Below are 22,801 nucleotides of genomic sequence, written 5' to 3' on the forward strand. Positions count from 1 at the left end.
CTTGCCAGCCATGGGCAGGCTGTGGGTATTAGCCCCAGACTGGCTGTGTCTGCTGCACCCAGCAGGAACTGAGCCATTTGGAGTTGCCTCTCATTTGATCCTTTGTGAGGTCAGGTAACACCTCCCTCCACCAATATAGGGCCTCAGCAGGAGCTGTCCTGGGAAACATAAATCAAAGGGTACATCATACACAAAAGAACTGGCCTCATATCAGAAAGGTGCATACCAAAGGTCCTTTCATGCTATGAATCTGAGAAGGGGCGAGGTTAGTGTAGCCTCAGGAAGCTCACAAGTGGGGATGGTTACCGCAATTTTGATCCTCTATGTACTTCTTTTCTTCCTATCTCCTACACTTCCTTTTTGCACAAAGCACTTTGGACATGATGCAAGGAGACATGACCCACTTGTTACAAGAACTGGGATGGAGCCCTTAAGCAGACTCACTTTTGTCCAGTGACCTGTGGACTTTTGCCCACAAACGTGGCAGTCTCCTACTCCTTCTTTGCTTTATTTTTGGACCCTCCAAGACTTCAGGAAGAATTCATTTGGACCTCTTTTGGAAAAGCTGAACTTTCCAAAGCCCTCAGACATTGAGGTGAAGAAGGAGGATTCAGAGGAAGAAGCAAGCTTGGCTCCCTACCCACTGCCAGGGCACTTTGATGGTGTATCTTGCTGAGGACCAGGATCTGCCAAACTGCAACAAACCTCCCTTGGCTCATAGCGCAGAACCTTAAAGGGTCCATCCTGTCTTCAACATACTGCCCTGGTGCTCACAGCAATATGAGGGCCAGAACAGCTAAGATCCCTGTTTTTAGCACATCTAACAGATCAAGCCATGTTTGCAGCATTCAAAACAACTTTGGCACTCAACTGCTCTTCGAACCACTGTGCTCAGATCATTGAACCAACTCAATGTTATAACACACCTGCAGTGCATCGCCTGTCTGGCTTCAGCACCAGCACTGCATGCAGATGACTTTAAACATCTGCATCAACTCAAGCATTGACCACCAGTACTTTGCAGAGCAGCTGGACTTGAATCACTTATCGACCTGAACCAGCAGTACTCATCATTTCAAAACATGTATGCTTGTTCATAGTGCTCCTGGTGACCAATTTGACCTCCATCGCTTGATGCCACCTCAAGCCACAGGGAGCACCCGCTCAAGCCTGACTTGATGCCGTCTCGCCACCTGGAATCAATGCGATTCACGACCTCTGAAAATGGTTCAGCCCACAAGCACAACTGCAGAAAGCCTGGCTCAACACTGTTGAACTGCCAAACAGTGGATTAAGGTACCTTGAACTGACCATGCCCCCCAGGTCCACTGTTTGATGCCCTAGAGAATGGCTAAGTCCCTTTTGCACCTTTTCCTACTGAAAGACATAGCCTTTTGAATTACTTTAGGCATATTCTGCTTGCTTTTTCTCTCTGCTGAAGACCCAGAGTGCTGAACCATTACATTCGCCATCTCATTGTCTTTCCTTTACAGGGGTTGGTTTTCACAGTGTTTTTTAAAGTTATTTTTACATTGGTGTGTTTAATGAAAGTACATATATTTTTTACAGAAACTTGATTGGGGATTCCTTTTATTTTGGACTGTTGTACTTTGCTCTTTGGGTCCACCACTGGATCACATTCTCTCCAGTTTTGGGAGTATAGCCATCCCTCGAATGCAAAGGAGGTATACCTCTTACCCAAGTCTGTTTTACCTTTATGACTGTGAATACTGTTGGCTTGCAGAGTGTGGGGGATGAGGAGACAGTTTAGCCACAACTCATCCTTACATTCATGCAGAGAAGAAGTCATTTTGTTACACTCTTAACACAAATGTTCTGTAGGTTTCCTTTTCTGAAATGAGGAACATTATCTGCTTTTTTCTGACGATATCAGTAACGTTTTGGCCACATCCTCAAATGCCTATTGTTTTGATATAGTCTAACATCATTTAAGTGGTCTTTTATAGTGCTTGACTGCGACTATTGGTGGCCTCATCACACTTGACTCTGTAAGACAAAAGGGTGGTGGGATACCTTAGTGCGACAGTGGGAATGGTAGATGCAAAACCTGTGGTGTTGATGGGTGCAGGTTGGAAGTACCTAGTTTCCGAGTGCCAATCTGCTTTCTATGGGTTTGGCAGAGGAGACCTTAGAGTCTGTTATCCACGGGGAAGAGCCCAAGATCTGATAAACTACAGTGCTTTGTGTCTGGTTGGACACTGATGTGGGAGAGTCTGACAGGGTTAAAGAGGAGATCTTCGTCGTGGCCCGGTTGGTGTTGATGTGTTAACAGTTAGTCCTTGGTAGCCTTCTGTGGGAGGTTTGCATGTGTAGTGTAAGGTGGTAGAAATGTATGGTGGTAGAGCTCAGAGGGTAGTCAGTTCGTATGGGGAAGTTAGAAGTAGCCCGTATTAGGAAAAACAACCTGCAATCCTGGACTCCTACCCCTGACCATTTGTGCGCACGTCCCATTTCTCTAGGTCCCAATTCCCAATGCCAGCTCTCTCTCTCTCTCTCTCACCCACCCTCTCTCTCACACTCTCTCTGTCTCTCTCTGTCTTTCTCTCTCTCATCCTCTCTCTCTTTCTCTCTGTCGCTCAGTATCTGTTTCTGACCCTGTCTCAAAAAGATGGATTGTACCCCCATGATGAACCAAACAAGCATCTGCGAGTTGGCAGATGAGGGAAAGGGCTGGTGTGGAAACGCAGACATTACCATGACCTGCTAAGGCTTATGGGAGGCAAGAACTTAGGGTTCAGTGGAAGGGCAGCTTGAAATTTAAGAACCACAGTCACCCATGACCCCTTTCTAAGTGTGTTGATAAGCAAGCTACAGGATGCCTCAAAGCTTACTCTTACATGCTCTTGTGCTCAGTGGCCTGCTGGGACTTTTGCCCATCGACGGCTGAGCCCACTGAAGCATCTGGACGTTTGTTGCAATTTTACCATGCCTTGATGGACACTTGATCTGCTCTTTGTGGATTTGTAGTAATTCTTAAATAAATCAGATCTATTTGCACTATTAGTTGGTCGGTCGAATGCAACTTGATATAGACACCCTGCCTTGAGGTATCACAAACATGTATAAATATAAGGAGCGACAGATGACAGCCGCCATTTTGCCATTATTGCCAAGGAGGATGTATCGACAAGCGTGGAACTTACTGGTTCCTGATGAGGTCCCATCTTTCACTGGCTGAGGGGTCAGCAACAGCCGTCGCCCAGCAGGCCTCCAGGGTGAGGGCATAATTACTGGTGTTGAGGCCAGAAACGGTGATTGAAACGTAAGCCTTGCTATTGAGATTCAATATCAGTGGAGAATCGATGGGCAGCTGGGTGTACGCAGCATCACTGTGAAGCATCAGACTCGTCAGGTACGTTCGATTGTCGTTTGGCTGAGGCAAGCTGATAACGTTACTTCAAAAGAAACAGAAAAAATATACTGTTACTGGAGAAAGTATGAATTGAGGAATACGTTATAAAGGAAGAAAACAACTGGTGTTACGCGTGAGAAATGCTTTGTATCAAACATTTACGCCATGATTCATGGATTATTTGCGCCGAAAAAAACAGGATTTGTGCGCAATTCTACCCGCAAATACCAATTTGTTAAAAAGGGATTTGCGGGCAGAATGGTGCACAAATCCCGCTTTTTTGGTGCAAATAATCCATGAATCAGCTTTTTAGTGTTGGATGTGCTAGCATTCGGAGGAGCATTGCATGATCACTCACGACCCACTTTTTAAAACAGCTCTTACGATGCCTCCAAAAATTGGAGGCTTGCTCTGCAACTGCCTTGATTAGAATGGGGTCTGGACCTAATTTAAATCCTGCATCAGTGAAATTGTTAAATGAATTACAGTGGGCAGGAAAGAAAGAGAGCCACGCTGGGAAGTGGATCACATGTTGGCAGTGAAAATAGAGGCTTTATACTCTATAGCGGATTTTTAAAATAAACACACATTAGGAGTATGCAGTGCGGTGATAACGTGCCGATAATTCCGTTTACTGGCACATTACCGCACCAGCATACTCCAAGTTTGCCAGTGGGGGGACTTGATTTACCTCCAGCCAAGACATGGATGTAAGTCAGGCACCACACCGGCAAAAAACAGCCAGTATTACCGGCACCGTATTAATAAGAGACATTGGCCCTCATTCCAAGTTTGGAGGCAGCCATGGCGCTATTAGCGCCATGGCTGCCTCCAAAATTGGTCCAACTCCGGTCTGGTGAAGGGAGTAATTACCGGTCCAGTCCGAGGTTGGCGGGATCAGTAATTCGCCATTCACCAGAGCCATTCCCCATTCCATTTGAGCCCCCATAGGGCTCAATGGGAAGGGGCAAGGTGGCAATAACGGTACCGCAAATTGCTGTACCGTTATTGACCCCGGTATCCCTTTGCGGGTCCCGTCCATAAGGGAGGGACCCGCAAAGGGACCTCGGAATAGGGCACAAAGGGATTACCGGCACCGGTGTCATTACCGGTGCCCGGTATCCATTTGCGCCCAGGTCGTAATGACCCCCATTGTTGTGTCATTCTCAATAAGGCCGAATCTTGGCATACGTGCATGCAGACTTTGGGACATCAGAAGCTCTGACTGCCTCTGCAAGGGGTTGGAAGGGGACTGATGGATTCTCGGGAGATGAGGACATTGCCTATCGAAAGAGAAGAGGTCACATTCATTCTAGGACTTGTGAATGAACACATAAATCGCCATGACTCAGGAAGAGGCCACCAGTGCAGAAAAACTATGTATGCATGAAATGTAAATACCCAAACACCCTTAGGGTGGAGATGTATAGTAGTGGGAACACATTCCATGACCCTTTCAATTCCATTCTACATTACATGAACCATGGATGGAGTATGGCAAGAATGCCATTTCAGACAGGTGTCCTACATGGTGCCTCTTGACTCGAGGTAACTGCCCAACCAAAGCAAGGGTCACACAGTAATGCTCTTACCAGGTAGGACATCCTGTCTGTAACGTCATTATTGCCATTAGCACCTTGTGCTCTTTGTCCGGGATACTTATAATGTTTTAAAGGAATTATTCACAGAATATGCCCTATTTACTTTTTTTTTAAAGTACAAAAAAATAACTGCCAGAGAAGCAGGAAACAGAAAGAAGTCCCTTTTCTATTTCAATCACGAGGACACACAGCCAGTAAGTGGGGAATGACACCAGAGGTCAGGTGTGTGGGTGAGGTGTGGGGTGGGTGGAACGGAAATAGTGGGGGAGAGTAGCAGGGACATAGACATGAGGGGCCCAGGGAAACCGCAAAGGAAAGATGGTCACCCGGGAATGTCGCAGGAGGAAGCGATAGAACACAAGCTCATCCTGGCATGTAAAGCCTTGTTGCTGGCACCACTCCCCTGGGTACTTATGTATCTTTGTTTCGGGATAAAAGTGCTGCACTGTTTAGAGGTAAGAAATTGATCCTCTGAAAACCACATACAATCCTGGACTTGCTTTAGATCATAGACAACAACCTCTAGAATGTATGCCAATTTTTGATGAAAATAATTCCGATATGAAGGTTTAGAGGTGACAAACATATTGCAAAGATGTACTCCACATGTAAGGACATTTAGCAAGGCTCGCTGTACAATCAACCTATACCGTGATCAAAATACTATGGGACCCATTAAGAATTTGGCAGATCTTTAGATCTGATTTCCACATGTGGTAAATCATTATTACTGCATGTGGAAATCTTAGGATCTCCATATACTCGTAACTTTACCGTCCTACTGGCAGTAAAATAGGAAAACATCCAGAAATACGGCAAGCAGTATTTTAAAAAAAATCTTCATGTAAACTTTGGGTGCAGTACGTCCCCAAAAAAAATGCCCATCGCTGTTTGGGGAATAGAGATGGATTTGACGCGCCTTGGCATTACATTAATTCATGCCAGATTCCTGCATTTGAAAGTGTTGTAATCTTGTTTTGTTAGTACAAAAGGCAAAAGTCACAGCTCATAATGGTGTCCAATTGTAAGGGTTCTAATGTTCTTAGAACGTGTACAGTAGAAAAAAAGGGACTCCTCAACTATTTCCTTACACAGTGTCCAGTGTGTACATATCATAAATGAATCTTGGAATGCGGCCTTTAGAGGCAATCGCAGCCATCATTCAAAGCTGGGAGTTAAAGCCTTCATTCAAAGCGTGCTGATTGGCTAGAGAGCTGGAAACAGCAAAACAAAGGAGAAGCCGGGAATGCAAGCTACCAGCCGGAGTTAGAACTTGCATTCTGCATTTAGGAATGTCTTAAAAGAAGCAAACCTGCTTCATTTATAGACCTCAGTTGCTTGTAGGGCTGAGTCTGCTCTGCCGGTGGATTCAAGCTTGTGTTGTGTATGGGGCCTGTTGCCCGACACAAACATTTAACTCAAGATCTGTCCACCTAGACATTGTGAAGGACTGAGAGGGTGAGCATCTATGCTTCTCACATGTTCACAAACTCAGTGGTCTCCTTGCATATGTGAAAAAAAGTGTTTCAACTATTTAGGGACTCCACTGGAGGTTAAAATTGGTGGACATTTGTTGTTAAATCCAATTGGATAACCATCCGGTATTTATTGCATGCGGTATTGACATACTGCATATGGTCAATTTTATTTGCCCCATAAACATAAGTGGTAAAAAAACAAGCAGCAGTACAAAAGCCCTTTGTCTTTGATGGGACATTAAAATATTGAATACCAGATTTATTATTTAATTTTGTAAGCACATATATTGCTACAATGCATGTTTCATCCAAAGACTGAAAAATAATGGCACATATTACACAGCATATTAGCTCAGAAGCTGACTTACTTGGGGATGATATGCATGGCCCATAGGAAGTCAAGGTCAGCATGCAGAGGATATGCACAGGAGAATTGCATATTTATATAACCCTCGCGAAGAATCACATTGCCCTTCTGCTCCTTATAATGCCCTCTTATTGAATTTGAATAGATAATATGGGTGGAATTTACCTGCAATGAAAGAAAATGCAGTCGTTATACAAAGCAAAAACAATTCCTGAAGTAGACAAAGAATTAGAATTGACTTACTGACAGAACGTGAACATTACAGAATCTGCGACAGTGATTTTGTAGTTATATTGGCATTGAATCCTAAATAGAAAGGGCATTTTTTGACATGCCAATAACATGTGGATCATTCAACGAACTGCATGAATTATTTAAAACAAAATATGCATTTCACTCTATATTTCTTTAGAAGGTTTTGTGACCATCTACCCAAAGTTACACACAGGATCCTAAATGTTGCATTTCATATTCAAACTCTCCTGCAGAGTTCTTAATTGGCTGAAATCAGGTTGAAAAATATGTACTCAGCTGCCATCTTGGATTTAGATCTTGATCTGTGAGAAACATTGAAATTGACAAATAGACGGATTTCAAGTTTATGCCCCAGAGGCGTTGACTATTACATTTGGCATTGGGGTTCGAGCACATTGCAGCAGGTCAGTGGACCCAAGGGAGAGCCAAAAGAATGACTGGCCATTAGAAATTCAGGAAGGTCCTTAAAACCTGGCTTTTCCCAATACCCACCTGATCCAATGCACCCTTAGACTACACCACTAAACAAACTCCCTGCATCGATCACAACACAGGGACCAGCAGCTCTTGCAGCAGTTTCTCCTGACACACCCCCACCACATGGACTACAACACTCCCACCCGACTAGTACTCCAGGTATGCCAGCAGCCTTCGTTGTGGCACACCTGAAACACTATCACCCCACCCACAACAACACTCCCACCCGACAAGTACTCCAGGTATGCCAGCAGCCTCCACTGTGGCACTCCCGTAATATTCTCACTGCGCCCCTGCCCACCAGACCCGTCCCCAAGAGAGACCACAAACAATGAGATAAATAACCCAGGGTTGCCCACACCCATCACTAATGCAAAACGCAATATACCCACCCACGACAGGCGCATCCTGGGACCCTTTTCACCGGAGAGACCATGAATGATGAGACCACCTTGTCGGCTCAGACCAGAGATAGCACCGGCCTAACAACTCTGAAGACCACTGTATGTATATCTCCTGAAGACCTCTGGTACGTATACCTACACCGCATCAGAGGACAGAGGCCGCAGGCACGACCAAGCACCGAGGCACCATAGAATGCAGCTACAGCTATGCTTTCCAGTCTTTCCAGTCTAGCAGCACACATAACCGTACACACTGAAACAGCAGACGTACCTCGACACCTCTGCCACTAGCATACAGCGAATACCAACAAAAAAAAAATTGATATCGCTGACCACACATCAAATCTCTCAACAATAGCTCTCTATCGCAACCACCAACATCGCCCGTCCACGTGCCTGGACAATTGGGCTGCTTAGTCGAGCCTAGCCAGCCACCCAAGCCCATGACTGGCAAAAAGGCACACACGCATCTCCTAAAATGAAAACTTCTAGAACTTTCCTTGACATATTGACTACGGTCAGTGAGGGCGTTCCAACCAGGAAAAAGCACATTGAGGCCATACAAATGGCGAAAGAGCGCTATATAAATAACTAAATAAAATACAATTCAATTATAGGAAAAGGTAATGTTGGGTGGCATGTCACATTAGCCCACATAGACAGAACTATTACATCTACAACACCTTTAGATATGTCTGGAAGGGTTTCTGTCAGCTAACAGAGCTGTATTGTCCTCTTTTTAGGGGCCGTATGGGTGAGGCCTACACTATGTCAGAAACAAATAAAATCCCATCAGAATGGCTTCCTCCCTTTTAGGCTATAAGTTTGCCTATGGTATCTGCCAGTAAGGTTTTTTACATGTACTCTGATTTTTATAATGGTGTTTTATGAATTGATAGACATTAGAATATGTATATTTTTTTGAATAAATTTGTGTGCCTACCTAAATTTTGAAAGGGTAGGGTGTGTATGTATCTATCAGATACCATAGACAGACTTATAGCCTAAAAGGGAGGAAGCCGTTCTGATTGGATTTTGTTTGTTTCTGATGTGGAAGGGTTTCTGGACAGAGTTGTTATCAGTGTGTGGACCTAAAAAACTAACAAATCTATTCAAATTCACAGGACATGCCTACTGCATACTTTCACTGAGTCTGGGGCATGGCTGAATGCCATGCCCATCTACTTACCCATGAGTACTGGTAAGGTTTCCACATCATCAGGACCATTTAAAAACACATTTTCCTTCAAGCACTTTTAATAACTCATTTGCTGGTCGCGTTATATACTTTGAATGAAGATGAAACGTTGTTTCAAATGGCCAGACTCATTCTATTGCTAATAGGCTCTTGCGTAGATTTACACTTGAAAGTGCATTGGGAACTGTTTATATCCTCATAGTATTTGCAATAGATCTAGTTGCTAATTTGTTTTCATCTAATTTGTTACAACAATGCAAACACATCTTTAAATAATGATCATGCCGTATGCCTTCTTCATGGAATATGTGTACAATGAGACCAAGCCAAAGTTTATAATTGTGAACTCTTATTTTCTTGTTCAGCCGCAATGAGTTTCCCTTGCTTTTCATAAACACATGTGCCTACAATGTTCATGTACATGATTAGGGCATTGTTCAATCTCATGGTTGTATCTGGTAACTTGTTGATCATGAATTGGATGGTTTCCACCCGGTACACCAAATAGTGCCACTCGATTGGAATTGGTTCCCAACGTAACCACACTGGCACATCTGAAATGCAGTGCTTTCTTTTGGAAGACCCATACAGGTGGTTTAAAAAATCAAAACATTTAGGGGGTAATTCATAGAATTCAGCACACAAGTGGCGCACGTGGCTGGCGCACAGTGTGCGCTTGCGCTGCGTTTCTCACGCTTGTGCTACCTTGCGCCTGCTTGCGCTGGGATTTTCGGCGCACGTTTCCTCCATGATCGACCCCATATAATGCCCTGGACAAAATAGAAAACTCTGAGGCTGAAAAGAGATATACATGGTACAATAAGGGGTGCACACAGAGCGACACCTTCAACAAGTGAGCGAATTGCAGCTTTATGAATATAAAAAGTCTAAACATGTTTTAACACAACTCCTACATGATAAGGACGTGGAAAGTAGAAAGGTGGGTAACCTATCTTCGCTTGTAATTCATAATACCAGGCAGTTGAACTTGGGGGCAAGCGCTGAGGTACGTGAAATTAAACTACCATGAATGTAGGTAGGTGATGTAGGTGAGTGATTCTGAGGACTAGACTTAATATGCTCCCTCTAAATGCCCGAAGTCAACGGGCTGGCAGGTCCATGTCTCCAAGTGGTCCCTCTGAAATGGGAGTGCCTGAAGATTTGGGTAATTTTTTATTGATTAGTAAAACATGTATTGATTTGGTTTTATACAGAAGGACTGTTTACAATACTGAATTGTAATACTATGTATTTTATTTTTAGCCTGTCCAATTATGCAAGAGAAGCATCGTTATATCAGACCAAATTTATTTGAATTTACGACACGCATTATAATCTTATGCTATTATCCTAGTGTGTATTTTATTGTTATTTCCAGATATCATTTCTTTAATGTCACATTTATAATATTGTGTATATCATGTGATGTTAATGGAGAAATCCGATTTAATAAAGATACTACTTCCATATTGTACATAGTCATCTGGCAATATCCATTTTATTTGTACATTTGGAAGTCATCCCAACATTAACAATGTCTTGCTTCTCGATGCCAATGAAACTGTAATTTATTTCCTCAGTTGTTCCCTGTATCATTATGGATTGTATTTCTTGTAACATTTCAGTTTCATTTTGGTTACATATATTTTCCATAACATATGCCATACAACTGTGTTTGGGGAGCCAATATTCAAGATGATAAAAAACTGATTTTACAATGAGTACTGCAACATGAAATGTGATATCCTTTTGATTTGATATATTGGTGTACAAAACATGGATCTATTTTCTGCAAAAGGTGCATTTTCCCCTTTATCATGTGAAATGCTTGTTCACCATACTTTAGAATGTTTTCAATGTTTTATCTTTAATATTAAAGATTTGGAGTTATGTCCGTTGTTTTATTTCTCTTTGAAATAACTATTTTTGTTCACTTCTGTTTTCAGTCTCTTTTTTTCAACCCTGCTAGAAAACAGTCATGAATATGGCCATTCTGCCAATTCAAAAACAGAAACTTTATCAGTGAAAGTGTAAACTATTTTAGTCTAAATTTGAAAATCTCTTTTGCAAAGTAGTCCGTGGAGGATGTATGTATCCATTTGCTTGGCATATTTCTTAAAAAGTCATCTACCACAAATCTTACCACTTGTTAAGTGATCTCTGAATAAAAAGAACATGGTTTTGACATTTTTAACATCAACAGTGAATTTGAAAATTTTCTCTACAATTGCAAATGTTTTGGCTACCACAGCTTGCCCATTTTAGAACGAATGATTTATTCCTCTGTGTACATTAGTTCTTTCCATTATTGAATTAATTCGTTTTGTCTCAAAGCTATGAAGCATACAACTTTGTATGTCTTATCTCTTTGTTAAGCAAATATAAATGCCTAAAATACATGCATTCTTCGTCGGGTACTCATTTTTAGTGGGAGGAGGTTCTGCTTTTTCCTTTTTTCTTTTTTAGGACTGTGGTAATTTGCATTGTTTTTTGAAGTTATGCCATTGACACATATTGTTATTTTTTCTATTTGTGTAAGGGTTCTTTTGTGTTTATTGTGTAATTGCACTATCAATTGTACTTATATTGAAGTTTTTTTAGTTTATTAATGTATAGTTAAGTGCATTTTGCCTAATGTTAAGTGTATGTGGTACAAAAGAAACAGAAAATGGAAAAAAATAATGTTAGCAATGCAAGTGTAATAACAATACTTGTCAACATACATACATAGACATTAATGTACTGTTAATGAAATCTAAAATGCTACAATATTATTTATTGTGATTTGCTTACTACATTACTGCAGTAATGTTTAGTTTTTATTGTATATATTATTTTGTAAAATCCAATATCCAAGGGGTTTGTATATTAATATGATTCATATATTATGTGAGTCAAATGTTTTGTATGTTGTGTTTTATGATCTGTATGACAAATCTATCAAAAAAACTTTACAGCATTCAGAATATATATATCATATTTAGCTCAACTATATGACATGGTCTGTGGTAGCGACCCTGTAGTTATGGTTAGGTTGCGCAACCCGTAGGAAAACCAGTTTTTGGGCAGCTTATACATTTGGGGCAGTTCGACGAATCCTCATGAAACATTGCAAAAAAGTATAAAGCCATCCCCGAATTCTTGTGCAAAGTTTTGTGTGATTTCATCAAGCGGAGAACAGTTATAGGGCATTGCAAAACATTTGAAATCCGGATAGACATGAAAGGAAAGAAATTGTGCTTGCAGCTGCAGCCCAAACCAGTGGAAGGATTTGCACTAAACTTGCGTGAGGAACGGCAGTCTGGTCCCAAAAGTGTGCTTTTGCAAATTTGGCATTAATCCGTCCAGAATACATTTTAAAAATGGCCTAAATGAAAGTCAAAGAAATGTGTGATATCTGGTCCACAGACTACTTTCTGGTTAGGGGTCAGAGGAAGTGTCTGAGCCAATCAGGCGGTTGCGTAACAGTCACAGACACCATACGTGCCCTCTGTCTGATCAATTCAAAACATGAGGTGTGTCAAAAGTTTTGAACAGACACCATGTTGGATTTGCAAACTAAGCCAGTATTCTGCAAACATCACAGTAAATACATATTTAAAAAAGTTGGCGCATTGTTGGCGAGCTGAGGTGCGGCTTGACACGTCAATACGTGTACGTGAGGAATGAGGAGTGAGGGTCCTTTCCTCTGATTGCGGCGAGCCCTGAGTTGCCAGAGCTCCGAGTCGGGAGCGGGGAGCAAGGAGCACTACTGCTACTGTGTGCGAAGCGCATAGTCGCGGTTGCCTCAGAGGTTGTGGTCGCAGTTTCTGGTGGCCAGACTATGCAATTTGAGAAATCCAGGAGCTGTGGGTACATCCAATCTCCGGTGAGCTCCCCATAACCTGGTACTGTCAAGGACCCCACTACATTAAGCATAGCGCAGGCTGAGTTCTACATTTGCAATGATAACATGCTTCCCTAGCTTCACTTACTCACAGGCTCTGGCGTGCTAGTAACTTTGGTATTGTTTCCACCGTTACCTCTGCTCTTTGTGTAGTGCAGGGTGACTGAGCCCCTTATCAGTAACAACAATACACTCCATCCACTTCAATCAGTTTCCGAGATGTTGGAAACTGAGATATATCGGCAGTAGCAACCAGGTGTCTGCGGGGATTTATTCCCTTTGATCCTGAGCCCTGATATTGGTACTGAGCTCTGATATTGATACTGATAGAGCCTGCTGAGATAAGCTTGCTAAAGTATCTACTTTGGCGGATTGTGGCATTATTTGGCTTCTATCTTCATTGACTTTTCCTTTAAAAGCATTTTTGCTGCGCGGAACGCTGCGCCGACTCTGCCTCCGAGTCTGCCCGCTCGAGCTTCGGTGTGTCTGGACTGCTGCGCGCGCAGATGACTTTGTCAGCTGAAGGCCCTCAGACACGAAAAAAAACTCTCCAACACCGGCGAATGTTAAACCCGTGGACGGCGATGAAAGCCTCTTGTATGCAGACAACATTGTGCTGATCGACCTAACTCAGATAGGTCTGCAATATCTACTGCTCAGTTTAAACGAGTACTTAAAAGCCAATGATTTACACTTAAGCACAAGAAAAACTAAGATCATGTGCATCGGAAAAAGTTTATCGAGGAAGGATAAAAACTTTAGATGGGCAATTGAAAAAGCTCCTTTAAGTATTGTCAAATCTATACAATACTTAGGAATAATGGTCAACGACTCGATCTGTGAATCTGCTTGGACAAACGACTTAATTGAAAGAACAAATAAATTAGGTCTACAAGGAGCCAAAATTAACAAGGATTTTGGGAAATTCTCATTGGCTCCAATAATAACTTTATACCTGCAGAAGTTCATACCAACAATAAGTTTTGGAGGAGAAACAGGCTGGAATCTTGACCATCGTCTCTGGCAGCAACTGGAAGGCAGGTTTTAGAAGCGAGCATTGGGGATCCCTAAACACATCTCAATGGTAGCATTGAGATATGAACTGACCTTGAACTCGCTCTATATGACGATAATATGGAAATCTCAATTGTCCTTGATGAAAATGCTACTTGGAGCTCAAATTCCGGCATACGAAATATTCACAAATGGAAACGAACATGCACAATCGAGTTTACTTTGCTTATGGAAGTCAAAAATAAAAACGATCAAGGAAGCCGCAAACATTTCCGTTGATGAGCTGCTTGATCGACCCCAGCATGTGAAAGAAAAACTTGAAACGTGGGATGGATTCACACGTACGACCATCGAGCAACTCTTAAATCCACCCTTCCTGGTTCTCTGAGCATGTTGAAACTACACTCTAAACCTAAGTATCTAACAATGTGTCCTTCACGTTATCACAGGAATCAATTTCTGAGATTTAGACTGAACGCATTGAATAACAGAGAAATGCATGGCTGCGGCCATCAAAAGAAACAGTCTCTGACAAATGCAGGTTCTGTAATACAGGCGAAGTTGAGTCGCTACACCTCTGTATCTTCAAACCTATATGCTATGATGCCGATGAATGGTGGGAAACTGTCTCAGCCGGGAAAAACATCATGCTAACATGCAGTATAATAAACTTCCTTCATGCGATCCTGACTACAGACTTAATTTAAATCAGTAACACAAGAAGTAGACTCTGTCTGAAAAACTGGAAAAAAACATCAATGATAAGCATCAGGGAGTAGTGCATCTTCATTTAACTTTGAGTGGAGCAGAAAAGTTAAATTTTGGGATATCTCAATGTAACAAAAGTTTGGTACATGTATTGAACTGAAGTTTTATAAATAAAAAGAAATTAAAATAAAATAAAAAAACACAACATTACACTTGTCAAACAAATGAATCAATCTCTGGGGAGGTGAGGAGTCAAGAGGATGGAATGGGATATGTCCAGAAAAAGTCCAAAATCTGGTGTTTTCTCTTCTTCGGATATTGGGGGACATTTCTGTGATGTTCACGAACTTGAGGACATCTGCGATGAAGAGTGTTTTTTGTCATTTTGCCAAGAAAGGGCAAAATTAGAGAGGGGGTCCCAAAATTTTTGAATAGCTGATACATTTGGTGCCATTTGATGTATCTGTGTACAAGTTTTGAAAACGATTTTAAACCCAACTTTGAACGGTTTAGCAAAGTTTGGTGGGATTTTGTCAAGAGGGGCACAATTAGAGGGGGATCCCAACATTTTTGGATGGCTTATAACTTTGGTGCTATTTGACAAATCTGCACAATGGTTTGCAAAAAGATTATAGACCCAACTTTGAATGTTTGTGCAAAGTTTGAATAGATTTTGTCTAGTGGGTGTTAAGCTATATCAATATTTTCTTGTCATTGGTCACATTATGGGGACATGGTGGACACTGCACCAGGATGCAGGCAAGGTGCAGTGGATAACAGGGGTGGTTTGGTGGGGCTGGGGTCATGGTCCAACCTCATGCCCCATAGGTACAAAAAAGGAGATATGCCTTTGGTGTGTGAGGTATAGCCCTGCAATGCCCCAGACAATCTACCACTGGCCATGGCCAAAAGGTACTGACACTGGGGTTAAAGTGGGCATGGCCACCAGGGACGGGATCTGTGGTTACATTTTTCAAAATCGGGATAGGCTTGAAAAGGAAAAAGCATTCTGCTCATAGCCCGAAGTACGGGATTGCAGCAAACTTGAACAAGGAGCTTCAGCAAGGACCTGAAAGGATGCTTTTGCAAATATGTTCTGTTTTAGTTTTTTCAAAAGTGTCAAAATGTATGTACAAAAATAGTAATACAACCTTGCAGCTTGGGCAGTGGGCCTGGACCTCCGCAAGGACGAATGCCTACTCTGATTCTCTTATTGGGTCATGCAGCATGGCCGAAGCCCACACCCCATGGATTGTGGAGACTGCCCATGGCTGCAAGCCATGAGCCTTGGCTATTGGTCACATTACACGGCTATAGTGGACATGGACCAGGATACAGGCTCGGTACAGTGGATACAGGGGGTGGTTTGGTGGGGCAGGGGTCATGGTTGAGCTTCATGCCCTAGGCAATTCAACCATGACTTGAATCCCCAGCATGCACTGCTGAAAATGACACACATCAGTGTGCCTTCAAAAAATATCTTTGTTAAAGGATTTTTTTAGTTCTTCCATACATGTTAAAAGAGGAATTATTAAGACATTATATACAATGCTGTAACATCATGAACCATTTTCACTTATAAAAACAATTGAAATTCACTGAAAACTTTGTTAAAGGGACATTATGTTTAACTTGCACTAATAAAAGCCTTTGAAATTCCATGAGAAAAAAAACATGTTATAGGCACTTTATGGTTGCAAGGTAAAATAAAAAAAAACAAATACATTTGCCAGTTATGTTGTTAAGCTATGCAACCATAGCTCGCGCCACCACCATGCACTGCTAAGACTAACACCCAGGACATCAAATATGACATCACAAATGGCATCATTGATGACATCACTTAGCAGTTTAAGGGGTTTCAGCCCACTCTGTATTTATATACACCCTTGCAATATTACACATTGATTGGAATAACATATGTGTAGAAATATGTTGATTAAGCTTTAGCAGAATTTCCATTTTGAAATGAATGCGAGCTATAAATAATGTTAAGAGGAAACTCAGTCTAAATTCTCCAGGATGTGGAGTTTACTTTCTAATGCCTGATAAAAGAGAATCTAGGGCAAATATGTACTGTATTGTTCACTGTGAAGTTCAGCGAGAAAAAGAAGTAGAAAAAGCACCAATTATTGTTTTCAAATTATATTAAAAATACTTCATCAGTAACTAATGGAGAATGTTGAAAGGATACCAGATGCTGACATGGTGTATTAGTGGTGATGATTTTTTAACCATAGGCATAAAATCAGTGCATGAAAAGTTATAAACTAGAAATTAAGCCATGAATCAAAATACAAAATACTACCATATTCAACATCATAAAACCACTAGACAGGTGCAAATTCAATGGACATCACTATGCGTAAAATACACCATAGGGCCCTATAGTTTTAGATGCAATCAAATATGTCTTTATAGAAATTAATACACACATGAAGGTGTGAATGTTCATGCAGGGTTAACTCAAATGTAAAATCATTAGGAAGTTATCAAAAACCTCTTCTCTTCCTGCCATTAGTATACATCAGATAGATGAATGTTAAATGTATGCTGCATCAGACCAGGTGGATATTTCATTGTCCTGAAGAAGATGCGGACAATAATAAGGCAACCAACACTGAAACATGCTGTTTATTGACCAGAGGTTCATGTGTATGAGAGTGTGCCCATACAACAGGAAACAAGATTGAAAGTAAAGAGTAAAAAAGTAAGGAAAGAAACAAACAAACATGGTCTAATTGATAAAAATATGTCATGATGCCCGCTCCCGGGGAGCCGGTTCAAGCCCTGCGTCCCCGAAAGCGGACATCCAGTCCCCAAGGAAGGACCCAGCAACCCCATATAGGGGCCCTTTGGTCAGTGTCCTGGCGCCTATGGCGCCAGGCTCATAAAAGACATCAGTCCTGGCGCCATAGGTGCCAGGCTCATTATGGATGTGCTTGGGTGCACTTACCTGATGCAGGCCATGCTGCAGGATCCCGGCCTCCTTGAGGCCTGAAAGGAATTACTTTACCTGTGGGACTAATTTACCATCCGGGCTTGGTCGGGGAAGGATACATACTTGATTGGAGGAAGGATACATACCTGGAACTTATTCCAAGGCTATTTAAACCCCACCCGAAAAGCCACACGTGCTTCGTGTTGTTCTGCATCTAGCAGCTGGACGCTCACCGTGTCTGCTCCTGCATCCTGACTTCTGCCACGCCTGCCAGCATCCTGGATCACCTGCAAAGGAAGAGAAGAAGAGAACAGAAGAAGGAAAAGTCCTTACCTGCTAAATCCGCATCCCGGAGACATCTCGCCGACAATCCTGAAAAGGAAGACTTTTATTTAAAAGCTCTTCGCGTCGATCGCTGCAGCGCCGAATTCCACTCACCTTTACTGGGCGCCTCCATGTTCAGCAGCGATCATCCGGATTCGCAGTCACGCCCCAGCGCCTAGGGAGAAAAAGACCAGAACAAAAGGTGAGAGAGAGAAGGGAATAAGGAAAGCTAAATCTCCATGTTAAGACACACCTGTTGATTCATTCCCTCTTCATTTCGGGTCCGCGCCGCATCCTGGCATTTCCGGACCACAGCCCCTAAGAGGAAAAAGAGACATCAGCGTTAATGAGCGAATTAAAACACATTACCAAAAAAACGCTCATTAAAGACTTACCTGATTTCTACAAGGATTTCACCTCTCATCTCGGGTCGGTGCCTGTTCCCCGGCATTCCGTACCCCGGCCCCTATGGGGAAAAAGACACTAGCATTAGTACATTAATGCATGGACACAAGGGGAACCTCTTATCAAAAAACTTACCTGGAAGCCAAGCAAGTTTGGTTCTCACCAATCCGAAAATCCAGTGAAGTAACTGGATACCAACGCGCCCCTGCATCAGAAGCAGGATGGAGAGCTCGTCCTTCCAGACCCTAAGGTGAGACGCTACGAGGAATCACAGAAGGGTTTCGAGGAGGGTAGAGGGGAAAGTGGGAGGCTGATTGCATTACCCCGCAGACAGTTAATCCCCTATTTTCACCTACAGAAGGATACTTCTGTGAGCCAGACAAGCCAGATTTGGGGGCCCCGTCCAGTCCGTCTTCCGAACCCTGCGCATCACCTTAGAAGAGGTCACAGCAGCGCGAACCAGGCCAGCGCCTCCGTGGGAGTCAGGTGAGCGTTACAGAACGCAAAGCCTTCCTACAAATTCCCACCCATGCGCTATGGAAAGTTCTGAGACTGATCAGTTGGCCCAATTACTGGGGGAATTACAGGCCGAAGTACATGCCGCTCGTCAAGAGACTAATGCCCTCAGGAGGGAATTAATAATATCGAAGGAAAGAACTGATGACCTGGCCAGACAGCTTTTGCAAGGTCAAGCTGGGCAAACTCCTCTACCCGGTTCCGGAGGGAACCCCGCTCCTGTGGTTTCCAGTAACCCTGTGCAGATTAATCTACCTGGAAACGTGCCGCTGGCCCCACCCGAACGCTTTGCTGGGGACCCCAAACGATTCACCGTATTCATGAATCAGTGTCGTTTGCACTTCCTATGCAGACCTGGGGCCTTCCCTAATGATCAGACCAAGGTAGCCTTTGTATTGTCATATCTTAGCGGCTGCGCTGCCAATTGGTCAGTTCCACTGGTTACTCAAGATGACCCGATTCTCCTTGATTTTCAAAGGTTTCAAGCAAGCATGGAAAGGTTATTTGCTCGACACTCTCAGGGGCAGGCTCTGGATGACGAACTTCTATCCCTGCGACAGGGCAATCAGGACCTCCTATCCTATATTGCAACCTTTAATAGACTAATTGTGGAAACGGGATGGCCAGAGGATAAAAGAGTCATGTTGTTTTATCGAGGCCTACGCGGAGAACTTAAAGATGTCTTGGCCCAAGTTGTAAATCCGCCCCAAGAATGCACAGAGTATATAGACTTAGTGGTCCAATTGGATCACAGACTTCAAAACAGAAAAGCAGATCGGTCCAGGTTTGGGACCCGGGTGTTGGTCAAGACCCATGCTAATCCCAAGGGAGTTGATGTCTTTGAGCCTATGCAAATTGGAGGGGTTAAAGCACCGTTAACTCAAAAGGAACGTGAAAGGAGGCGGCAGTTAAAATTATGTCTTTATTGTGGGAATTCTGGACACTTTCTACGAGATTGCCCAGCAAAACTGCCCCGAAAGGCGTTAGGAGCCGCTGATAAAAACCATGAAGACTCTGTTTCGGGAAACGACTCCGCCCGACAAGTGTAGGGGTCCGCTTGCCGAGCTTGAAAACTAACTCTCAGACCTCACATTTCATTGTGCCAATGGTTCTCGTAGATCCAGAACAGCCTAAGCGGTTGCATGCAATAAAGGCATACATCGATAGTGGGGCTATTGGAAACTATGTGGATCGTGAATTGGTCTCTAGGATTAACCTCCCTCTCCGTCCTAAAACCAGCAAAGATGTCATCACCACAGTCGATGGAACTAAAATTGCCTCTGGACCGGTAACACATTCCACTACTGAGGTGACTCTTATTGGTCCCGACGGCCATCAGGAGGGTGTTGTGTTTGATGTAATCAAGGCTCCACAGTTTCAGGTTATTCTTGGAATCCCTTGGTTAGAGACACATAATCCTCGAATTGATTGGCGAGCTAAGAGAATAACCTTCCCGGATTGTACACAAACCTGCTACCCAGAAAACCTGAAGATTAATCTAGCATCTGTAACCTCTGCCTCCATGCAACTACCTCCGGAATACCAAGACTTTCAGGACGTCTTCCAAAAGGAACAGGCCAACACGTTACCTCCTCACAGATCGTACGATTGCCAAATCGATCTGGTGCCCGGTGCACAACCCCCTTGTAGCAGGATTTATGCCCTTACCGAACCTGAGAATCTGCATTTGAGACAATATTTGGATCAATACATAGCTAATGGTTTTATTCGCCCGTCAAAGTCCCCGGCATCCTCGGCTTTGTTCTTCATGCCCAAAAAAGAAGGCGACCTTAGACCTTGTATCGATTACCGCGCATTGAACCAGATAACGGTTAAAAACCGTTATCCTCTGCCTCTGATCCCTGAACTCCTTGACCAGGTGAAGGACGCTTGCATATACACCAAGTTAGATCTCTGGGGGGCTTATCATCTGGTATGAGTTAAAGAAGGCGACGAATGGAAAACTGCCTTCTGTACTAAATACGGATTATTCGAGTACCAGGTGATGCCTTTCGGATTGTGTAACGCGCCGGCTGCCTTCCAATACTTCATGAATGATGTCCTTCGGGAACTCATCGATTTTTGTGTTGTCGTATATATCGATGACATTCTGGTGTACTCCTCTTCGGAATCTGATCACAGAAAACACGTCAGGGCAGTACTTGAAAAACTGCACCAACACAAACTATTTGCTAAATTGGAGAAATGTGTTTTCCATACCACAGAAATCGAGTTTCTAGGTTTCATCCTGACACCCAAAGGAGTCCAAATGGACTCAAGAAAAGTGGATGCCATCCTCAAATGGCCATCATGGTTTACCTTATTTTCAAGGACGCTTATTCCTGCCACATAAGGAATTACACAAACTAGTTATTTCCGGTTATCATGATGCATTAATAGAGGGACACCCCGGTATTGCCAAGACAGAGGAAAAGGTGAAACGACAATTTTGGTGGCCCTCTTGGCGAAAAGATGTTAAATCTTTTGTGATGTCCTGTGGTGTTTGTGCCCAAAATAAAAGTCAAAAGAAAAGACCAGCCGGTCTCCTTCAACCTCTAGACATACCGCCAGCACCCTGGCACACCCTATCAATGGATTTTATTACGGACCTGCCTCCTTGTTCGGGGTACAATACTATTCTGGTAATTGTGGATTTGCTTTCCAAAATGGCCCACTTTATTCCTTTGAAAGGTTTACCTTCAGCTTCTGTCCTAGCCAAAGAATTCCTCGAAAATATTGTTCGGCTACATGGATTTCCATCTATACTAATCTCTGACTGGGGAAGCCAATTCATTTCCCACTTCTGCCGCAAATGTTGCCAAATGGCGCAGATCGACGTAAGATTATCGACCAGTCACCACCCTCAGACCGATGGTCAGACCGAGAGGACAAATCAGACCCTTGAGCAATACTTACGGTGTATGTTACAGCAATCTGAGAGCAACTGGAAAGACATTCTTTGGATAGCCGAATACGCATATAATAATTCGGTACACTCTGGAACTGGCCACAGTCCTTTTTATACTTTGTTTGGGCATCACCCTCGAACCTCAAACCTTGACTCACCTCAGAACCTCGGAATGCCTGCAGTAGAACATCTGCATTCTACTATTACCCAAGCCTTCAAAGAGGCAACTACGCATTTACAACAAGCCAAGAGAAAATACAAGGAGAATGCTGATCTACATCGGAGTGAAGCACCTCCGTATCAGATTGGGGATCAAGTGTGGTTAGCTACCAGACATTTACCACTCAAAGGGCCTCGAACTTTTAACCCAAAATATCTGGGACCTTATTCTATTACGGCAATAATTAACCCAGTGGCTGTTAAACTTGATTTACCAGCTAGTATGCAAATTCACCTTGTTTTTCATGTGTCACTTCTGAAACCAGTGGTACCCGGAATTCGACTACTCAAACCTCCAGAACCTATTCTAATAGATGGGGAGCCCGAATTCGAAGTCAAGAACATTTTAGACTCAAAAATGTTTAGGTCAAAACTGTTCTACCTAATTGATTGGAAGGGGTACGGACCTCAGGAGAGGTCGTGGGAACCCAGCGACCATGTGCATGCACCTCGATTAGTCAGGAAATTCCACCGACTCTTCCCAGACAAACCAAAACCCCCAGAGGGAACAACCTTGGGAGGGGCCTTGGGGGGGAGTGCTGTCATGATGCCCGCTCCCGGGGAGCCGGTTCAAGCCCTGCGTCCCCGAAAGCGGACATCCAGTCCCCAAGGAAGGACCCAGCAACCCCATATAGGGGCCCTTTGGACAGTGTCCTGGCGCCTATGGCGCCAGGCTCATAAAAGACATCAGTCCTGGCGCCATAGGCGCCAGGCTCATTATGGATGT

General features: G+C 43.2%; 1 protein-coding gene across 1 annotated transcript in view; it reads right to left on the reverse strand.

Annotated features, from left to right (window-relative positions):
- Positions 1-22,801, reverse strand: part of LOC138452295 (mucin-19-like) — a 127,445-nt gene that overhangs the window by 37,224 nt on the left and 67,420 nt on the right. Inside the window, exons 7-8 of the mRNA XM_069604962.1 lie at positions 6,821-6,984; positions 3,165-3,416 (exon numbers count right to left, since the gene is read on the reverse strand). Of these exons, the coding sequence (XP_069461063.1) occupies positions 3,165-3,416; positions 6,821-6,984 (416 nt within the window). The remainder of the gene's footprint in view (positions 1-3,164; positions 3,417-6,820; positions 6,985-22,801) is intronic.

Source organism: Ambystoma mexicanum, chromosome 1p (genome assembly GCF_040938575.1).
Source record: "Ambystoma mexicanum isolate Mex_15411 chromosome 1p, UKY_AmexF1_1, whole genome shotgun sequence".
Classification (NCBI taxonomy): Eukaryota; Metazoa; Chordata; class Amphibia; order Caudata; family Ambystomatidae; genus Ambystoma; species Ambystoma mexicanum.